Raw genomic sequence first — 20,026 nt, 5'->3', positions numbered from 1 at the left:
CTGCTCCACAGGCGATTTCATCCACAGAAACAACTCACCTGGAACACACACACAAACACACACATGGATCGGCTGTTAGAAAACAAATTACAAACAACATATTTAAGTAATTTACTATTGGATCAATTCACATTCTTAATATATTTATATTACAATGTTTTACATCGGTAATAATTAATATCGCACACAGGATGATTGGCTATTGACACTCATCAGAGCATGCACACTATCAGCATATCATTAGCTTAGCATGTTAATGCGGCGATTATCATCTCAATAGTAGAATAAACATTCAATAATATAACATTTAAAATTCATGACTTCCCTTGTAGAAGACGTTAAGGTTGTTGTTTTAGCCGTTAGCTAAACGTTAGCACTGCCCTGACTCCCACCTGATCTCCTGACACACACGGAGTTATGAGCTAGCATCGAACCAGAATGGCGACTCTCTTCGACGCTATTAGCACCACGACCTCCTACATGGTGATGGAACATTTTCATGTATTCATAATTGATCATGTAGCAGCATCAGTGCACAGGTCTGATGACACACCTCTTCATGGCCGTGCTGTTCATCTCGGAATCATTCTCTAAATGTTTCCCATTGATTGATACAGAACGAGTCAGATAAGAAGTTTTCGTTCATGCTCAGAATATAAAAATGATTATTCATCCTGGCACAAACACGAAGGATGAAAATTAACAGTTCAGGAGAAAGAAATAACCAAGGACCCATAGAGTGTGTGTGTGCGTGTCATCCTCACCTCATACATCAGCACAGAAAACTCTTCATCCTCTTTGCTGCAGCCGTCCTCACACATCCAGTGTTTCTCCTCCTCCTCGGGGAACGTGAGCCTCTGATAACCTGAAACACAAGACGACCAGATGGAAAAACACCAGTCAATACCTGCACTCAGGTCGCCTGCAAGACAACACCGAGGGCGAGGCTTGATCTGGCGATAAACAGGTTCACTGCTAAAAGGCTAACAGCTACAGGCTAACCTGAAACTCAAGATGATTGAATGGAAAAACAGAAGTAAGCAATCCGCCTGCAGAACGACACTGAGGGAAAACAACACAAAGACTAACGACGGCTAACAGGGCGAAACACAGGCTGAACGTGCCAGGATAGCAGCTACATATAGGCTAACAAGTAGCTAACAGCTAAATATGTACAGGCTACAGGTGTCTACAGGTGTAAACAAGTGTGTGTGATGACTGACAAACACACACAGAACCTGCTCCGCTGGTGTGTGCGTGTCCGCTGACCAGGAGAACAACGTACACCGGGGGCTTCCAGCTAACCTCCCGCTGACATCATCGATGCTCAACCGAAGGTCATGCTGGGAAACCCGCCCGAGACAAACTACTGATCATCAATAAACTCCTCTCATTCTTCAGCAGCAGACTTTTAAGTTCTCTCGTAACCATGGAAACATCAAGCTCATGGAATAAGATAACCGATATGCTAATTTAGCTAATGTGATATCTGAGGTGTTGGGTCACCTGACCTCCAGCTCTGACACCACAATAACAATTAACGTCACTGATTTCACACTGGAGTCCTGCATTTCCCAGAATGCCTTTCTCTGCCAATTGTCAGTAGTATTATGCACACAGTTCCTGCAGTACTAGAAGTACTTCTGTCTGGTCAGCCAGTAACTGACTCCAGATCAGATCATTGACCCACAAGCGAGGGAGTGGCTTAGGGTGACCAATCACAGAACTGGAAAGAGGTCACAGGACTCCACCCCTCCAGCGCTAAATCAACCCACTCATAATCCGAGTTAAACCTCAATCTTGTAATCCCACACACACACACCTACACGCACGCGCACACACACACACACACACACACTGACTGAGCACTACTGTTAGCTCACAAAAACAAACAAACCTCATGATTAAATCAGTAAAAATGCTGAATAAACCAGTTTATTGTTACTATAAGCCTGATAGCTAACATTATGCTAGGAGTATTCAAGTCAATGATGGTTATCAGGCAAAAAAAATACATTTTGATTAAAAAAAATAAAATTGTCTATACATTTTTAGCCAGGAAGCTAACACTATGCTAGTAGCTATTAGCTACTGACAGAAAGCTCAAACGAAAATCAATAATAGATATTGTCCCGACGTCTTGCATTACATTAGTCAGGAACAGGAAGTCGTCAGTGAATGGATTCAAGCAGACGGCTAACCGCTATCTAGCTTTAGCACTAGAGAATTGTGTGTTTGCAGTGTAATCATATTACAATAAAAGCTCATCTTAGTGTGTGGAGAATTTTAAAGGAGGATAATGTCTGTGCTAAGATGGCTAACAGCAGCTACGATGCTAACAGCAGCTAAGTGAGCTGTTAGCTCATCAAACGCTGACACCGTTAGCATGTTTCAGCTGATGGAGACTTCCTGTCATCGATCCTGACATCGTACAGAAAACAGACTCGCACTGTTTCCTAGCAACAGAGCAGCAGCTCCAGGCAGTTGTTGAATGGAATCAATAGACATGAATACTTTTCAAATAGCAGCACAGATGATGAAGAAGAGCTGCAACCTTCTACCAGAGCAGCACAAGTCTGACCTGGAGATGCTGAGGTGACCAGCGACCAGCCAATCAGAGCTCCCCTGAACGTTCTGCTACACCTGGTTCCTGTCTCCATCCATTCCTGTCCCCGGGTTCTCAAGGAGACTGAATTTATATTTAATATTTCCTGGTGTAACTGCAGCGTCGCTCTATTAGTCACTGTCGCTATGCTAATGTCAGCTAACTAATCCATGCCGTCCGAGTTCCTGCAGGTGAACCGCCTCCATGCTAATGCTAACCTAGCTAATACAGGGGGGTCGTAACTCCGTCGTAAGTCGCCCCAGGCGTAGAACGAGACCATTTCCTCTCATCGTGGGTGCGAGCGCAGAAACTGGCGCACGCTCCATTCGCTCGCTCGCTTTCCGTTACGTCGTAAAAACCTCGTAAACAGACAAACAGAACTAACTTTTTACAAAGTTTAAGACCAGTTCTTTTACAGAAAGTTTTGAGGTGTAATAAATGTCGTTTATTGAACGCTCCTCTCCTGGCGACCAACAACAACAACAACAACAACCAGCAGTGATCTGTAGTCGATTATTGAGCTCAAATCAATTATTACAGACATTTTAATAACATCTGTAACATTTATTAACACTATTATGTTACTATCTTACTGTCACCATGACAGCGGCGGATGCCGTTGTCATGGTGACGTGAGGTCCTGAATGCAGCGATTCTAAATGAGACAATAAACATTTATGAATTAATCTAGACTATTAACACATTTAAAAACTGATCACTTAAATATCTAGCAGAGATTAGTCAAACCTCAACTCCTGCCTCGCTCGCACTTTGCACCAGATTATCCACCATTAGGACACGCCCTAAATGAACTTTAGTCCAATGAACAAGAGGCATTGTGTGATGTATGACAGGTGAGTTCATTATAATAATAGATCCACAAATCAGTGCAACGATTCCCGTCTATGACGTCAGAGTGAAAGCAGTTTGATTGAATGCTTTCCGTGATCAATACCGATAATCAATCCCGCGGTGGACATGAATGAATCCCTGATCCGAACTGGTAATAATCCAGCCTTCTGATTGGCTGTCTGGAAGAGTCAGGGCGACGTGATGTACCAGACACAAAACGGTGATCGGTTGTTCTTGTCCCTCATTACGGTCTGACAGGCTGACGGGGACATTGATGACCGACACGGCGGGGACACGGCGGGGACACGGCGGGGACACGGCGGGGACCCCCCCCCCCCGGCACCGGGCCGAGCCCAGCATCCACCGGCCCAGCGAACCGACGCAGCCCCGACGGCGGCCCGGTTCACCACACAAGCTGCGCCCACATCCCACACACCGAATAACGGTCACGTTCACCTCCGAGCACCCCCCCGGACCCGCAGCGGAACCGCCGGCGCCTACCTGTGAGGCCGGCTAGCGCCGCTCAGCGCCGCTCAGCGCCGCTCGGCTCGGCTTCGCCCCGGGAGCAAGTCCCAGAGAGCGGCGAGGAGAGGAAAGTTTAGCCGCTCCGCGCTGCGTCTCCGCCGGGGAGAGGGGGGAGGCAGGGGGGGGGGGGACTGGTCTCCGAACCGAGGCCGGGTAGGAGCGTCCGGGTCCGGCCCAGAAAGAGTTCCGTGCAGCGGAGCGGCGAGACGAGCGGCAGCCGGACGAGGCGCGTGGACCGACGGGCACAGATCCACTCACAGCCGCTCGGGTAAAGTTGATCTGGTACCCTGCTCAGCCGTCGCCATCTTTACCCGCGGGGCGTGATGGGTAATCCTGAGGAATCCCGCCCGACACCCCCTCACTCACGTCCTGCGTCCTGACGTCACGCACCTTCTTGTGCGGCCTTGTCCAGGTGGTGAACCAGCGGTCGTGTTTCCATAGCAACCTTTACGTCTTCTTTACGATCCAACTTTTATGGGCCCGTGATTTTAATCAATAAAGTATCAATGATTAATAATATTTACCGAATATGTGTTAACAAACACATCATCTAAAAATGACCATGCAGATTATCAGTGGCGGAAAGTAACTAAGTACTTTAGGTTTGTAGTACTTTAAGTACTTAATTAAGTACTGCACTTTGCAAAGTACAGTAATTAACTGCTACTAGTTTCTAGTTACATTTCTAGTTTTATATGTTTTATAAACTGATGAACACATTAATTAAAGGAAGCTTCCGTACTGTTTCGTTTTCCCTCAGTTCCCAGCATCCACCGGCCCAGCGAACCGACGCAGCCCCGACGGCGGCCCGGTTCACCACACAAGCAGGCGCTGTGTTGTGCCTCCACACTGTTACATTATGTCTATATTTACACCTAAACACGTTGGTGCTACAGTCAGGTTTCACGCATCAACACAGGAGAACAGAGTCGAGGAACGTCGAGGAACGTCGAGAAGAGAAACAGTTAATAAAGGTTTTAATGTCATTCAGTGAAAAAACAATGACCCGCCTCTCTGACCAATCAGGTCATCTTCACACTGAACCCCAGATTGTTCTTACGCTCGCTCGCTCTCTCTCTCTCTCTCTCTCTCTCTCTCACACACGCACACACACGCACACACACACACACTAGTTGTTGAGATTATCGTCTCCCTGCAGAGCAGTAGGATGAAGACAATGTCCAGCTGCTCCACAACAATGCAGGTCCTCCCTCTGTCCTCTGACATGACAGCTATGGGAGTAATGGGGGACATGGAGGACATGGGGGACATGCCGCTGGTTTGAATCCCAGCAGCTGCTGGTGTCTCTCTGGCAGAGAGGAGAAACGTTGATCAGCTGATTCATCTGGAAATGATTGATATTGATCACTGACAGGTTTCTGTTCATCATGCAACCCCCCCCCCCCCCCCCATCTAAATGTTAAGTGTTGGATGGTGGGGGGGGGGGGGGTCCTCAGCTGCTGTGGTGAGGGAGGGGTCAAGCCCCCCCCCCCCCCCTCGCCATTCTTCTCCCTGTGTAAACAGAGAGGCATTGTGAGGCAGGTGGTTTGTCACAGAGGAATCTCCCAGCTGCTCAGTTCTTCTTCATCCGGCAGGTTGGACCCTCATCAGCCCCTCAACAGCCCCCCCCCATCGGAGCGGCGGTCAAACGCCTGCCGTGGTCAGATTTAGCTTCCAAACGTTGTCATGGGGGGGGGGTCCAGTTACCGGGCTGGAGGGGTCCCTCGACACGGGACTGAGCTGATCGGACATTGATCGGTAGAAAGATCTTCCTCTGTGGTGCTTGTTGGCGTGATGGTGGCGGTAGAAGGTTCCAGCGGTTCTGCACGAGGTTCTGGTGACATTTACCGTAGCCACCAAAGAGGGTCTAGATACCCACAGGTGGGTTCTACTCGTCAATAAGGAGTCGCTATGGGTCCTCTAGGAAGGTCTTGATGTACTTGATCTCCTCAAACACATCTCGGAGCAACGCATCGTCACCCGTCGGTCGGTGGGATGCCTTATGGTCGGATGTTCTGGAGAATCACAGCAGAGTCGATTCAGGGCTGAAGGACTCTCGTCTCCGCTATCGCCTGAAAAGATCTAAGAAGCTGCGCCTCCTTCCAGGAGGAGACGAGTCGTGGCCTGTTGGGATGTAAGGAGTCGGGTCTGATTCACTCGCAGAAGGTTTTACCAAACAGACGTGCAGAAACACGAACAGACGTACGGACGGACGCCGACTCTAAGCATCCTGGGAGATGAAATAGCGGTTTAGACTAAACAGATCTGTGAGGATAATCTGATCGAGGAAGGAGGCCTGGTCAAACAGCACTGCATTCTGGGAAAGGAGGTGTCAGGTTATCTGCCATCCTGATAGACAGAACTTTGATCAGAACCTCCAATTAGGCTGCAGTTCCTGCACCGGCCACTAGAGGCTGAGCTGAGCGTTAGGTGAAGGCAAGCAGCCAATCAATGTGGTCCGATGGAGGCTCGCCTCAGAACCACCATCGGGAAAAGGTCACGCCTGGTTTAGCAACATGACCAGCGAGGCAGCTCAGGCTCAGGGTCGCGTCTCGTACCGGCGGCACCGGTTCAGAGGGTCGGACTCGGTCGGACTCGGTCGGACTCGGACTCGTCTCTGACCCGTCTGACCCGTCTCAGCCTGATCGGTTCTTCGACGAGGTCGCTGTGGAGTCTTCCTGTCTCCTGTTTCAGCTCCCATCCACTGGATCCAGCTGAGTGCGGTCAGAGAGCTGTGAGAAGCTCCGATCACATGGTGGCCGAAGACATGACCGACTTTAAAGTATTCAGATGTTCAGATCAGAAACATCCGACATCTGAAATCAGTTCATCTGCTTCAAGTCAGGATGCTAACAGACGCTAACAAAAGTTTTTATGTTGAACCTCGCTATCTTGTTAGCTTCTATTATCGATAGTTATGATCAAATTCTCCTGGCTACGAGCTAGCTACAGACCACAAAAATCAACTGCCGGCAGCAAATATCACAAATATAGCATCAAAGGAGGTGTTAAAATGTAAATGGTAAATAGCTAGCTGTTTAAATCTAATTACAAATGCTTCAGAACGCTAGCTAAGGTCGCACCAATCTGCTCACTGTGAACAAGTTAGCATTTTATCCAAACCTGCTAAATAAATTCTGAGCTAACTATTTTTAGCATGTCATACTAACCTACAAAATGTTAGCGTGCTACGGCATCCTGCAACATGCTATCATGTTTCATTAATCTGCAGTGTTTTCACGTTACACTAAGATGCCAAATATCAGGATGGTATTCTAACCACCGAAACGTTAGCATGTCATGCTAGCCTAACTTTACATTTTCATGTTATGCTACATGCATACATATTCTGAACCAGAATATCAGCCACATGTGGAGCAAAAAGATTTACTCTGAGATGCCGTACAAATTAAACATTTGAGTAAATGTACTTTAGTTACATCTGTGCTATGCTATGTGCTAGCATTAAATTGGCCACCTGTTGCTATCCATTCACACACACACACACACACACACACACACCTTACTCTTTCCTTTCTCGAGCAAACACATTGAGAGGAAAGACCTGTGTGTGTTTGTGTGTGGCCTTTGGAATGTGAGTGAGTTAGATACTCTCTTTCACTCACACACACACACACCCACACACACACACACACACACACGCACACACGCGCACAGTAATCCAGGCATGTCCGCTCCTGTTTTAGCGGAGGTTGCGTTTGTCGCTCTAATCTCCAGAAGAATGATCCTGCTCGTCGTTACTCGCCGCCTGCCAGTCGAGTGTGTGGGCAGAGCAACCCGAAGGTCTGTCGCTACAGCAACAGGCTGCACAGAACGAAGCTGAGCGCGGAGGAAGAAGAGGCAAGCATGAAGAGCAAGAGACGTGACAGCAGGAGATGTGAGCAGGTCCGACTGGCAGGAAATCAGAGCAGGAAGCAGCAGGTATGCAAAGAAGCTGGTCACATGACCCAGCCTTCACCGGCACGTGCTAAAGGTGAGGTCCAAAGCTCTGGTTCTGGTTCTGCTGCACAGGGAAAGGGTCAGGATGTGTTTACTGATCTGAGCACTGGCTGTGAGGGAAACTACTACCATAGTTCTGACTACGTGGACTCTGATTGCTCTGGTTCCGGTTCTGGTTCCGGTTCTGGTTCCATCTAAGCGCTCCCATGGTACTGCTTTAAGCTGCCATCCAGGACCTGCTGGGCAACAATCCGGCCCGGTTAGAGACCAGCTGGGCGGGTCTGAGGTGTGGAGAATCCATTGACTGGAGTGGACGGTGGGGCGTCCTTCCTTAAATGGGCGTGATGACATCACTACCTGTCTCCTTCATCCAGGATTCCGTCCCTGTCAGCATATCAGTCTCCACTTTCAAAGCCGTTGTCGTGTAAATAGAGGCGCTGGAGGGGAGGAGCCTCCGCGGGCGTGTCAGTGTGTCCCACATCAGAGACTCACAGGTCAGCTGATCAGGTTTCATCAATCGCCTCGCAGACATGAAGACGTTTGATCTGGTCTGAGGTCCGATTGATGTTCCCCGGGACGATGACAGCCGGAGACGGCGTCTCACCATTCAGGAGTCCCACGCGCTTCTATTCAGCCGACAAACTGACCCCAGTTCAGCAGAGTCCGACCGGTGTCTCCCTTCTCTCTTGGGTCCGGAACCAGGTCCAGGTCCAGGTCCAGGTCCAGGTCCCCGCCGCCGTCCTGCTGGTACTGAGCTGCTGTGTCCTGGTCATCCCGCCCTGCACAGGTCAAGGTAAGGTCACCTGGGGGAGGAGGAGTTAGGGTGCAGCATCAGGACCAGGAGGGGTCTTAGTGATCAGTCATCAATAACGTTAACGATGTAGCATTAGCTTAGCACCAGTCTGAAAACGACTTCTGATTGGCTCCTGTGAGGTGATGTATCAGCTCCGCTATGATCATCTCCTATTTCGCTCCGTAACCATGGAAACACATGGACCACATCCACGATAACGACCTCTGCTCCCGCCACCGGCTCACTGCCTCTAAGGGCCTCTGATTGGACGGCTCGTGAGATGAACAGGTGCTGCCTGGACCCGAACAATCACAGGGCACAAGGACAGCCAATCAGGAGAGCGTTCCCCACGTAGCGGAAAATCCTCCTGGGAAATACACAAACATGCATTTCAGACTGGTTCCCTGATTCCGTGTGGGTCCTGGGGGGGCCGCTGGGGGGCCGCCGGAGGCCGCTGGGGGCTGCTGGGGGCCCGCTGGGGGCCGCTGGGGGCCGCTGGGGGCTGCTGGGGGCCCGCTGGGGGCCGTTGGGGGCCGCCGGGGGCCGCTGGGGGCCGCTGGGGGCCGCTGGGGGCCGCTGGGGGCTCCTGTCTGTTCCTGGAGGACATGGATCCTCACTGAGCGCGCCCAGCAGCTCATTGTTCATTAATCCGGTGCCCCCCCAGCTGTCAGATTAACCTCCGCTTGCTGCCGCCTGGCTCTTCTCGTATAACACTTAGCCCCCCCCCCCCCGGCTGTTACCCCCCCGTCCTGGGCCCGCCGGGACTCCGAGGACGAGCCTGTTGTCTCTGCTCCAGGAATTCTTTGAAAACAAGCCTCCCAGATTCCAGCCGACACCTGATCCACCGACAGCTTCCCTTCACCTGGGTCAGAGGTCAGAGGTCACGGCTGCTGGTCTAAAACCAGAGCTGAAAACTGGCTGCGTTAAAAGCTGTCCAACATCTGAGGACAAAAGTGATGCGTTCGCTGCCCTCGCCGTCCAGATGTCTCTCAGACAGACGACATCAGAGGTCAGAGGTCAAGCTGCGGATGTCGGGCCAGAGCGCTGCATCCCTGGGACAGTTGCTGGTTTAAATCCCAGCAGCCTCCAGGCGGTCTGGCTCTGATCTGTCTCCTTCTTCTTTACAGGAAGTGACTGCAGCTGCAACGAGACCAACAGCCGCTGCGACGAGTCCGGGCTCTGCAGGTGAGGCGTCTGTCGAGCGTCCTGTGCTCTACCTGACTACGGCGGGCCGGGGGGGTCATGACGCACCTGCGTGTGTCTGCAGGTGCGACCCCGGCTGGGGCGGCGAGCGGTGCGAGCGCTGCGTTCCGATGCCTGGCTGTCTGCACGGATCCTGCCAGCAGCCGTGGCAGTGTTCCTGTGAGGCGGGCTGGGGGGGGCGGTTCTGTGACAAAGGTCAGTCCTGGATGGAGACGTCCCCGCTCTTCTTTCCGCTGGACGAAGCGCCCGGGTGACGCCGCGTCTCCGTGTTTCAGACCTGTCCGTGTGCTCGGAGCAGCAGCCGTGCCTGAACGGCGCCACCTGCGTGATGGAGGACAGCGGCGAATACACCTGTCTGTGTCCGGACGGTTTCCACGGCAGGAGATGTCGCCTGAAGACGGGGCCGTGTCACCAGAGAAGGTCTGGTCCAAAGAGGGGCGGGGCTGACCTCTGATTCTGGAGTACTTCTTAAAGGACAATAAAATAGCTCAAAATAAAAGATCATCTTTTATTTTGACGGTCTCCTTGTGCTTCCTGTTTGGGCTCCAGGTCTCCGTGTAGAAACGGCGGTCTCTGCGAGGACGCCGACGGCTTCGCGGCGGCACTGACGTGTCGTTGTCTGGCCGGCTTCACGGGGTCACGCTGCGAGACCGACGTGGACGACTGCCTGATCAGCCCGTGTGCCAACGGCGCCACATGTGTGGACGCCATCAACCGCTTTTCCTGTCTCTGCCCCGCCGGCTTCGCCGGACGCTTCTGCACCGTCAACCTAGATGACTGTGCGAGCCGGCCCTGCCTGAACGGCGCCCGCTGCCTCGACCGCGGCGGAGGTTTCCACTGCATCTGCAGGCCAGGGTATGATGGAGTCACCTGTGAGGCGGCGCTGAGGGCCCAAAACGACCATGAGCACAGCTGGGCAAAGCTGGCGTGGGAGGGAGGAGTCAGACCTCACCTGACCACTGAGGGGAAGAGCCAGAGGAGCAGGACCACAAACAGCAGTCACCATGGCGACCGGCTGCTGAAGGTGACAGTCAGCGAACGCGGCGGCGCCGGCCTGTCGGGGGTCCAGCTCGTCGTGCTGCTGGTGCTGGCGGGGCTGACGGTGGGCGTGGTGGTGCTGACCGCCGCCCACATATTGCATGGCCACGCCCACAGCTGGTCAATGACATCATCGCCACAACAGCAAAGACAGAAGAGCAACCGTCCAGATGAGCAGGAGTGTCGGATCAGTGTCCTGAATGTAGCAGAACCAGAGAAGAAGAAAATGAACGCCGAGCAGCCACGCAGAGAGGTCAAAGGTCACCGCCTCACCTGACTCTGATGTCAAAACTGGGAACAGCTGGTTGTACGCACCACCTGTGACATCATCGCTTGATTTTTCATGTGATTCAACTTGAAGTCTGGTGCCTACATTACCCACAATGCACCCCCAGTACTGCAGCTACAGACATGAACACAGGTGTTACAAAACACCTGGAAACTGAGGTGTGATTCGGGTCCGACGTTAAGAAACAGAAATGATCACATTCGTGTTCTAAACAAATATTTTGCACAAACGTGTCTTCCATTGAAATGATTTTTACTTTGTTTTAAACACTTTCAGTTCCGTACCGACGGTTCTGTCTGGTGACAGGAAGTCATGTGATTCTATAAAAGGAGGCGTTGATGCACAAAACGAAACCATAGAAGAAGAGGACACACTAGAGTAAACAAACACACGTCTTTAAAAAGCAAAAATAAATAGAGTAAACAAACACACGTCTTTAAAAAGCAAAAATAAATAGAGTAAACAAACACACGTCTTTAAAAAGCAAAAAAAAAAGAGTAAACAAACACACGTCTTTAAAAAGCAAAAATAAATAGAGTAAACAAACACACGTCTTTAAAAAGCAAAAATAAATAGAGTAAACAAACACACGTCTTTAAAAAGCAAAAATAAATAGAGTAAACAAACACACGTCTTTAAAAAGCTAAAATAAATAGAGTAAACAAACACACGTCTTTAAAAAGCAAAAATAAATAGAGTAAACAAACACACGTCTTTAAAAAGCAAAAATAAACAGAGTAAACAAACACACGTCTTTAAAAAGCAAAAATAAATAGAGTAAACAAACACACGTCTTTAAAAAGCAAAAATAAACAGAGTAAACAAACACACGTCTTTAAAAAGCAAAAATAAATAGAGTAAACAAACACACGTCTTTAAAAAGCAAAAATAAACAGAGTAAACAAACACACGTCTTTAAAAAGCAAAAATAAATAGAGTAAACAAACACACGTCTTTAAAAAGCAAAAATAAACAGAGTAAACAAACACACGTCTTTAAAAAGCAAAAATAAAAAGAGTAAACAAACACACGTCTTTAAAAAGCAAAAATAAACAGAGTAAACAAACACACGTCTTTAAAAAGCAAAAATAAACAGAGTAAACAAACACACGTCTTTAAAAAGCAAAAATAAATAGAGTAAACAAACACACGTCTTTAAAAAGCAAAAATAAAAAGAGTAAACAAACACACGTCTTTAAAAAGCAAAAATAAATCGAGTAAACAAACACACGTCTTTAAAAAGCAAAAATAAACAGAGTAAACAAACACACGTCTTTAAAAAGCAAAAATAAACAGAGTAAACAAACACACGTCTTTAAAAAGCAAAAATAAAAAGAGTAAACAAACACACGTCTTTAAAAAGCAAAAATAAACAGAGTAAACAAACACACGTCTTTAAAAAGCAAAAATAAACAGAGTAAACAAACACACGTCTTTAAAAAGCAAAAATAAATAGAGTAAACAAACACACGTCTTTAAAAAGCAAAAATAAATAGAGTAAACAAACACACGTCTTTAAAAAGCAAAAATAAATAGAGTAAACAAACACACGTCTTTAAAAAGCAAAAATAAATAGAGTAAACAAACACACGTCTTTAAAAAGCAAAAATAAATAGAGTAAACAAACACACGTCTTTAAAAAGCAAAAATAAAAAGAGTAAACAAACACATGTCTTTAAAAAGCAAAAATAAAAAGAGTAAACAAACACGTCTTTAAAAAGCAAAAATAAACAGAGTAAACAAACACACGTCCTTAAAAAGCAAAAATAAACAAACACACATTTACACACTGCTGATGACATTAGCTGTGCTAGCTTGACTGTCAGCGAACATGAATGATGAGTTAGCTCAATGCTCTTAGCTAACGACGTGAACAATGCTACCTTGCGTGACTGAATAAAGAGTCAGAATCGTTGGTTGTTGTTTTTTATGAAGCTGTAAACAGTTTTATTATTGTGACATCAGAGCAGCAGAACAAGGACTACATTCAGAGGCACGCACCTGTCTGGGAATCACCTGGTGCGTTAAGGTTTCGTGTCCCATTCTACGTACAGGTGCTACGTCAAACCATGCGGAGCATGTGATTGGCTGGCTGCTAGCAATCAAGAGTCAATTCAGAGAGGCGCAGAGAAACATTCAGAACAAACCAATAAAAGTGAAAATAGTTCAACAGGAAGTGACTGTGTTTGTGGGAGGGGTCACATCTCAGTCTCAGCCAATAAGCTCTCACCTAGACCTGATGTCAGCAAGACCACCTGGGGGCTGGAGTCTGCAGGGTCAAAGAGCAACATGATTAGAGGTGAAGCAGCAAAGCGCCATGTCAGCGCCGTTTGACCAACTCTGGGGCGTCACGGTCCAACTGATCAATCGGGCGATCGACTGATCAGCCTTCAGCCCTTACTGCTGTGGGGGAGCCAGGTCGGGGGCTGGTACTTGTCCCTGATTGGCAGCAGGGCTCGGCTGGGGGCGGGGCCGGAAAAAGGGGGCGGCGCCTCTCTGTCGTCGTCCTCGGCCTCAGACAGCAGGTCGTATATTTGCTGCTGCAGCTCCGGACTGACATCGTTCTCTGCCAGAACCAGAACTCGCAGGCTGGTCGGGTAGTTCTCCACCATGTTCAGGAACACCTGGACACAGAGAGGTCCGGAACGCCACAGAACTTTACCCACCCGGGTGTGTAGGAGAACAATGTCTCCCCCTGCTGGAGAAACAGCTAAACAACTGCTCACGACTGATGATGTAAGAGAAGAAGAGCACACGGCGTTGTGATTGGTTGACCTGTGCTGATTGGTTCGTCAGTCCAGTTCCTTCGAGGTCCAACACCTCCAGGGTTCTGCTGGATGCGACCGCCACTGCCAGCATCCCGGCAATCTGGTCACCTGGAAACAGAACCAGAACCTGTTTCAGTAGCAGTAAAAGGACACATGCGTAGTTCTGATCCAGTTCTGGTTCTGGTACTGGTACTGGTACCCAGCGGGTTGTAATCCAGGTTGAGCACTCGGAGCTGGGAGCTGTGGGCCACGGCGATGGCGAGCCGGGTCCAGCCTTTGGTGCTGATTCCTGGGTTGGCGCTCAGGGTGAGCTCCCTCAGACCTGCAGACACCACGGACCCGGGTTCCGTTAGCGTGAGGGTTCTTTTGGACCAGCAGAACCTTTTCATGGTTATTGATTGCATCCACGGCTCTGTGTGGTTTCTGAGTGTGGGCGGGGCCTGGGCGGGTTCTACGGGCGTTCCTTACCTGACTTGGCTCCGTCGGGCGGCAGCATCCCACAGATCAGACCCAGCGCCTCGTCTCCCAGCATGCAGTCTCCCAGATCCAGACAGACCAGCGCTGGGTGGGTCGAAAGGGGCGGGTTCAGGGTCACCAGACCGGCGTCCAACAGCGGGCTGCCATGGAGACTGGAGAGGGTGGGAACCGAAGATTACCGACCAATCACAGTGGGTTCTGGAGCAGCGGTAACGCTTCTGTGGACTCACAACAGGGTCTGCAGGGACCGGTTGGCCTTCAGCGCGTCTGCCAGGTGTCGAGTCCGGTTGATGCTGGAGACGACGCCCAGGTTCAGGTTGAGCTGAGCGAGCGAGCGCGACTCGGCCACGCTCCGGCAGACGCGGCCGAAGTCGCGGTCGGACAGCTGGCAGCCGCGGACGGACAGCAGGCGGACGCCGTCCCCCTTCAGGCTCTCACAGATGTCCTGGACCTCGGCCGGCGAGAGCAGCTCGCCCGTGATCTGGATGGAGGCCGGAAGCATGCTGGGAACCTGGAGCACCTGGAGCACCTGGAGCACCTGGAGCACCTGGAGCACCTGGAACACCTGGAGCACCTGGAACACCTGGAGCACCTGGAGCACCTGGAACACCTGGAGCACCTGGAGCACCTGGAGCACCTGGAGCACCTGGAGCACCTGGAGCACCTGGAACACCTGGAGCACCTGGAACACCTGGAGCACCTGGAGCACCTGGAACACCTGGAGCACCTGGAGCACCTGGAGCACCTGGAGCACCTGGAGCACCTGGAGCACCTGGAGAAGAGCCCCAAGCAGCTGACCTCTGAACTTCCTGCTGCTCGGTTAAACTCGTGACATCACTTCCTTTCTTCTCTCTCCGGGAGCTGCTTTAAATTAAACCCAACTCCCATGATGCCTTGCTTCAAGTTGTGACGTCATCATGAGTCTAATTTAAAATATTTAAGTTTGCTATCTTAAATTGTTGTCCTCTTAGAAGCCAGTCCATAATGTCACCAAGAAAATATGAACCATTATATAAAAAGACTGAAATATTGATTTCAGGATCAAACTATTAGAGGGATGATTGGATGATCAATAATAAGGAAACATTCAAATCAAAAGGAACAAACCGGTAGAAGCTAATCAATAATCAGTCTACCCCAAACTGGAACAGATGAGGTCAAAAAATGAGATCAATCAACCTGATAAATGATGGATCAGCTCGCGCGCGGCAGATCAGGACTGTCACGCGCTGATGTCATCGTCCGCTGTTCCGGTGCCTTTGATCTCGCTGCGGTCCACGTGCCAGTTCTGACAAAGCGCCGTCAGCATCGATCGATTATGGTATCGACGGATCCGATTTGAGCAGCCGCAGGGTGGAGGGGGCGGAGCCTACAGCCGTGGCGGAGGTCGGTGTGTTGTCCGGTGAGTCCCGGTGTGTTTCTGCCAGGTGACCGTTACTATGAGAACCAGAGATAGTTGCGAAGGGACAGAGGGCTCACTCCGATTCGTTTCCTGGACCCAGACTGACGTCACAGCTGACTCCTCTGTTATTTAAGGTGTTAATAAAAAACAAGATTTAAAATAAAGAAATAAACTGTCTAATAAATTGTATTCAAGCCAGAACACTTAAATTGACTGCGAAAAGGAAAAGGCAAAATCTTTCAAATTTAATAAGCAAATGATTGTTTATATTAAATGGTGCCAGTTTAACAACATTAAACCTGAAATGTTCCCCATTTGTTATTTTCTGACTCATTACTGGATACATTCTGATCATAGTGATTACCTCTCTTCATCGACAATCTTTACGGCTCTGACGTCACGCTCCGCCCGAGCCTTGTTCTAATCCTTCCGGGTCTGTGACGTAACCATTTAAACATAAAACTGACTGCATATTAAAGCGTTTATTGATCACAAGTGTTACAGTTGAACGACAGGAAGCCGTTGTTCATTGATCACCTCGTGTCTGAAGTACACGAGAGTAACGCGATACAACATCCGGTACTAATTTTCAATATAAGAGTCTGTAATTTATGTTCCTCTTTCCGGCAGGCGCGTGACGGTCACTGCTGCTTCCGGGGTGGTGACGTATGCAGTGTTGTTCAGTAGCTGGAGGAAGCAGCGGCTAACAGCGGCTAACAGACAGACAGGTAAGAAACGAAACGCGCCTAATGGAGGACTTGTTGTTGTTGTTGTTCTTCTTCTTCTTCTTCTTCCTGGCAAGTAGAAAACCAGAGAAGAAGAGAAGTCTAAAAACCGACACAAGGACCCTGAGCAGCTAGCTTGACTAGCTGTTAGCTACTCCAGGTATCTGACGTGTTTTCTGCCTGTCTCCCCCTCTCTACCTGTCTCCCTCTCCACCTGTCCCCCTCTCTCCACCTGTCTCCCCCTCTCACCTGTCCCCCCCTCCGCCTGTCTCCCCCTCTCTGCCTGTCTCCCCCTCTCACCTGTCCCCCCCTCCACCTGTCTCCTTCTCCCAGCTGTCTGTGGATGGAAGCGATGGGACCGGAGCGAGTCTTGCCGAACTCCGAGGACGAGCTGGGGGAGGACGAGCGTCCAGCCGACGGGGCGCTGCCGGTGTGGAACGGGGGGGAGACCGACGGTGAGGAGGAGATGAATGGAGACGAAGAGGAAAACAATGGCGGCTACTACTACCAACCTCTGGATCAGGAGCCGGGGGAGGAGGGGGAGGAGGAAGCCCCCGCCCACACAGAGCAGCTGCAGCACCGGTTGGAGGTGAGTTCTGCCCAGCAACCGCTGACTTCACACCTGATGTCAGATATGACCATCATTTTCCTGCAGGTGATGGGACTCCATCTCCCAGAAGCTCCTCCTCCAGACAGTGACGAGGAGGACGACGCAGAGGGAGCGGCAGCCCAGAGGAGCCAGGCCTCCATCCCCATGGATGCAGGTCAGGGGGCAGGCAGTGACCTTTGACCCGGATCGAGGGATTACATTTGTGCTCATTAAACTTTGCTTTTGACACCGTGACATCACTTCCTGTGCCTCCCTGCAGACCACGTGGAGCTGGTGAAGAGGACGATGGCGGCGATGGCGTTTCCGTCCCTCGGGGTGCCGTCCTGGGCCGCAGAGATCTCCGATGACCAGTGGAAGGACATGGTCCAGAACACGCTGCAGAGCCGGCAGAGTGCAGCCGCCCTGCGGCTAGCCCGCCAGAACGATGCTACTGGACCCTGAACGCATCACAGGCTGCAGCGTTCGGCTGACATGGACCCCGCTCACCCGACATCGCCATCAGCCCTCGAACACACCACGAACGCTCGGGGGGGCACCGGCATGGGGTTGGGGACGAAGGTGCAAATGGACGCCTGAGAGAATCAACTCTGAATGTTGAATTTCACCGAGTCTTTAAACCCACGGTTTTGCCTGTCAGGAGAAAGAAGCTGATCCCACTTAAGACTCAACCAAGTTAATTTGTTTTATTTTGTTTTATTTTCGCTTAATAAAATCCAGAGTTTTACAACTGAAATGAATTTAAATAGTCAACGTGCTGATTAGCGGAAGATTAAAGACTTTTAGTCTCGTGCGGCTGCTTTCAGTGTCGGAGCTTTTGACGACGGCAACAATCAGCCAGCCGAAAACTAACCTGTCTTTTTTTGGTAAATAAATTATTCCAAATGCTTCACAAAATTAAAGATAACACCAGACCATTATGTTAACATTAACGTGAGCTGATAAACATTCCAGCTAAATACTGAACTGTGTTCTGATGGTTTGAGCACAGCCGCCAATCAGATGCAAAGTAGCGAGTTAGCTAAAGCTAACGTCGAAAATAACGCCGAACATTTAGGGAGCTAACAAAAAGCTAAATGTCCTCAAACTGTTTCTGATGGTTCACCGATATAACTGCTACATAGTTAGCACACTAAATAGGATGAATTATAAAAATGTAGCCAGGATCTTTGAGCTACGGCTACATTAGCGTGCTAACATTGTATTTGAACTGTTCGACTGATGTTATCTCACTAACAGTCGAACGAATCGGATCGCTTCCTTCTCTTTTTTACAAAATATTAACATTCAAAAAATATATGCAACATGCTAACTTGAGTTTCAGATTGTCTTTTCACAGTTCAAGTTCTGAATACACACTAACTTCAGATAGCATGAATGAGCTAACTGAAGCTAAAGAGTTTGATTAGCCATCATCGCTAACTGAAGCTAAAGAGTTTGATTAGCCATCATCGCTAACTGAAGCTAAAGAGTTTGATTAGCCATCATCGCTAACAGGAGCTACACATTTTATGTGGCACTTTCTACGGTTAAAGTAGAATTAGATGCTGTGAAAGTGAAGAAAATCAGTGTAAAACGTTTATTTTGGATAAAGTCACACCCCACTTCAAACCGTCCTCCGTTATTGACTCCATTTTGTCGAACATGAATCGACCCGATTGTGTATCTGCTGCTATGAAACACACAAAGTCTGATTGTCAAACATGTTTCTTTTATTTTGCTCTGGACACGATGATCTGAACGAGGCCAGATCCTAAACTCTGATTAAACAAATGTACAGAAGCAGCGTTCAGAAATTCATTTTCTTAAATTAAATCCTCAAGAGATTCATTAAAATGTGAGAATTTAATAATTAGTTTCAACAACAGTTTGATATTTAATATATATTTGCTTTTAAAAAGTTTGATTCTAAGTAAAGATAATCTGCCTCCTAGCTCAGAGCAGCACCAACATGTGGGCGGTCATAATTACATTTATTAGCAGGATCCAAAAACACCTCAAATTAAATTTTAATAACCGATAACCATTTTGTCCAGAAGCACTTGAGGTGGGCGGGGCCACCTCGCCCATTGATTTACAGCAAATCACAACGAGGCGGGGTGAAGTGGGGCAAACCATTAGGAGGGGTGTGGCCATGACCAATACAGCAATGAGTGCAGGTGGAACGCTCACCTGTACCAGGTGTGCCCAAACACAAGATTGTTTCTGCGCTGATCGAGCCGTCGCTGTGCAGCTCTCTGAACCGTAGCGCTAGCATGCTAACGAAGCAGCGAAAGGTTAAACGAGAAGCGACTGGATCAATCCGGAGTTGATCATTTAGAAAAGTGCATTTCAACGATAATCGAGGTCAAATTTTTAACCGTTGTTTAAATACGTTAGCGCCCAGTTAGCCTGCTAAGGTGAGCGTCCATGTTTCAGGTTAAATGTTCAAAGGACATCCGTCCGTCCGTCCGTCCGTCCATCGGGAGTTGCTGGAGCCTATCCCAGCTTGCTATGGGTGAGAGGCGGGTTACACCCCGAATGTGTCGCCAGCGCATTGCAGGGCCACACACACACACACACACACACACACACTACGGACAATTTTAGAGTAATCAACTGACCTAACAACTTTTTTTGGGGGGAAAAAATTGCTGGAATCTAAATCTTTGCCGACAAAAATACAAAACAAAATGTAAATTTCGGCGGAACGCGTCAACGTAACCCGAAAATGTTTTTGACAAATGAATCTGGAGCCGCTGAAAGATCTTCACGATTTAACGCCCGGACGGTTGAAACCCGA

At 49.2% G+C, this 20,026-nt stretch overlaps 3 protein-coding genes across 4 annotated transcripts; 2 read left to right on the top strand and 1 right to left on the bottom strand.

Moving 5' to 3' along the window:
• The first annotated feature begins 6,498 nt into the window (after window positions 1-6,498).
• dlk2 (delta-like 2 homolog (Drosophila)) lies at window positions 6,499-11,253 on the top strand. The gene is made up of 8 exons (XM_068740972.1): window positions 6,499-6,580; window positions 6,677-6,705; window positions 7,721-7,924; window positions 8,645-8,735; window positions 9,863-9,920; window positions 10,003-10,133; window positions 10,214-10,358; window positions 10,488-11,253. The coding sequence occupies exons 1-8, from the start codon at window positions 6,499-6,501 to the stop codon at window positions 11,251-11,253; spliced, it is 1,506 nt and encodes a 501-aa protein (XP_068597073.1).
• A 2,210-nt stretch (window positions 11,254-13,463) lies between these two features.
• Window positions 13,464-15,012, bottom strand: lrrc73 (leucine rich repeat containing 73). The gene is made up of 6 exons (XM_068741581.1): window positions 14,741-15,012; window positions 14,502-14,662; window positions 14,233-14,355; window positions 14,041-14,141; window positions 13,667-13,889; window positions 13,464-13,534 (listed from the first exon to the last, which is right to left on the bottom strand). The coding sequence occupies exons 1-6, from the start codon at window positions 15,010-15,012 to the stop codon at window positions 13,464-13,466; spliced, it is 951 nt and encodes a 316-aa protein (XP_068597682.1).
• Window positions 15,013-16,564: 1,552 nt separating this feature from the next.
• mea1 (male-enhanced antigen 1) lies at window positions 16,565-18,033 on the top strand. Of its 2 annotated transcripts, XM_068741299.1 has the most exons (4): window positions 16,565-16,640; window positions 16,971-17,226; window positions 17,293-17,401; window positions 17,507-18,033. In XM_068741299.1, exons 2-4 carry the CDS (start codon window positions 16,981-16,983, stop codon window positions 17,686-17,688), a joined length of 537 nt encoding a protein of 178 aa, XP_068597400.1. In that variant the 5' UTR covers window positions 16,565-16,640; window positions 16,971-16,980; the 3' UTR covers window positions 17,689-18,033. The 2 variants fall into 2 exon arrangements, with proteins under 2 accessions (XP_068597400.1, XP_068597399.1); XM_068741298.1 differs by having other exon boundaries at window positions 16,971-17,401.
• The last annotated feature ends 1,993 nt before the right edge of the window (window positions 18,034-20,026 follow it).

Source organism: Brachionichthys hirsutus, chromosome 7 (assembly GCF_040956055.1).
Source record: "Brachionichthys hirsutus isolate HB-005 chromosome 7, CSIRO-AGI_Bhir_v1, whole genome shotgun sequence".
Classification (NCBI taxonomy): Eukaryota; Metazoa; Chordata; class Actinopteri; order Lophiiformes; family Brachionichthyidae; genus Brachionichthys; species Brachionichthys hirsutus.
The sequence above is the reverse complement of the archived record's forward strand: the minus strand, read 5'-3'. Positions and strand labels throughout refer to the sequence as shown.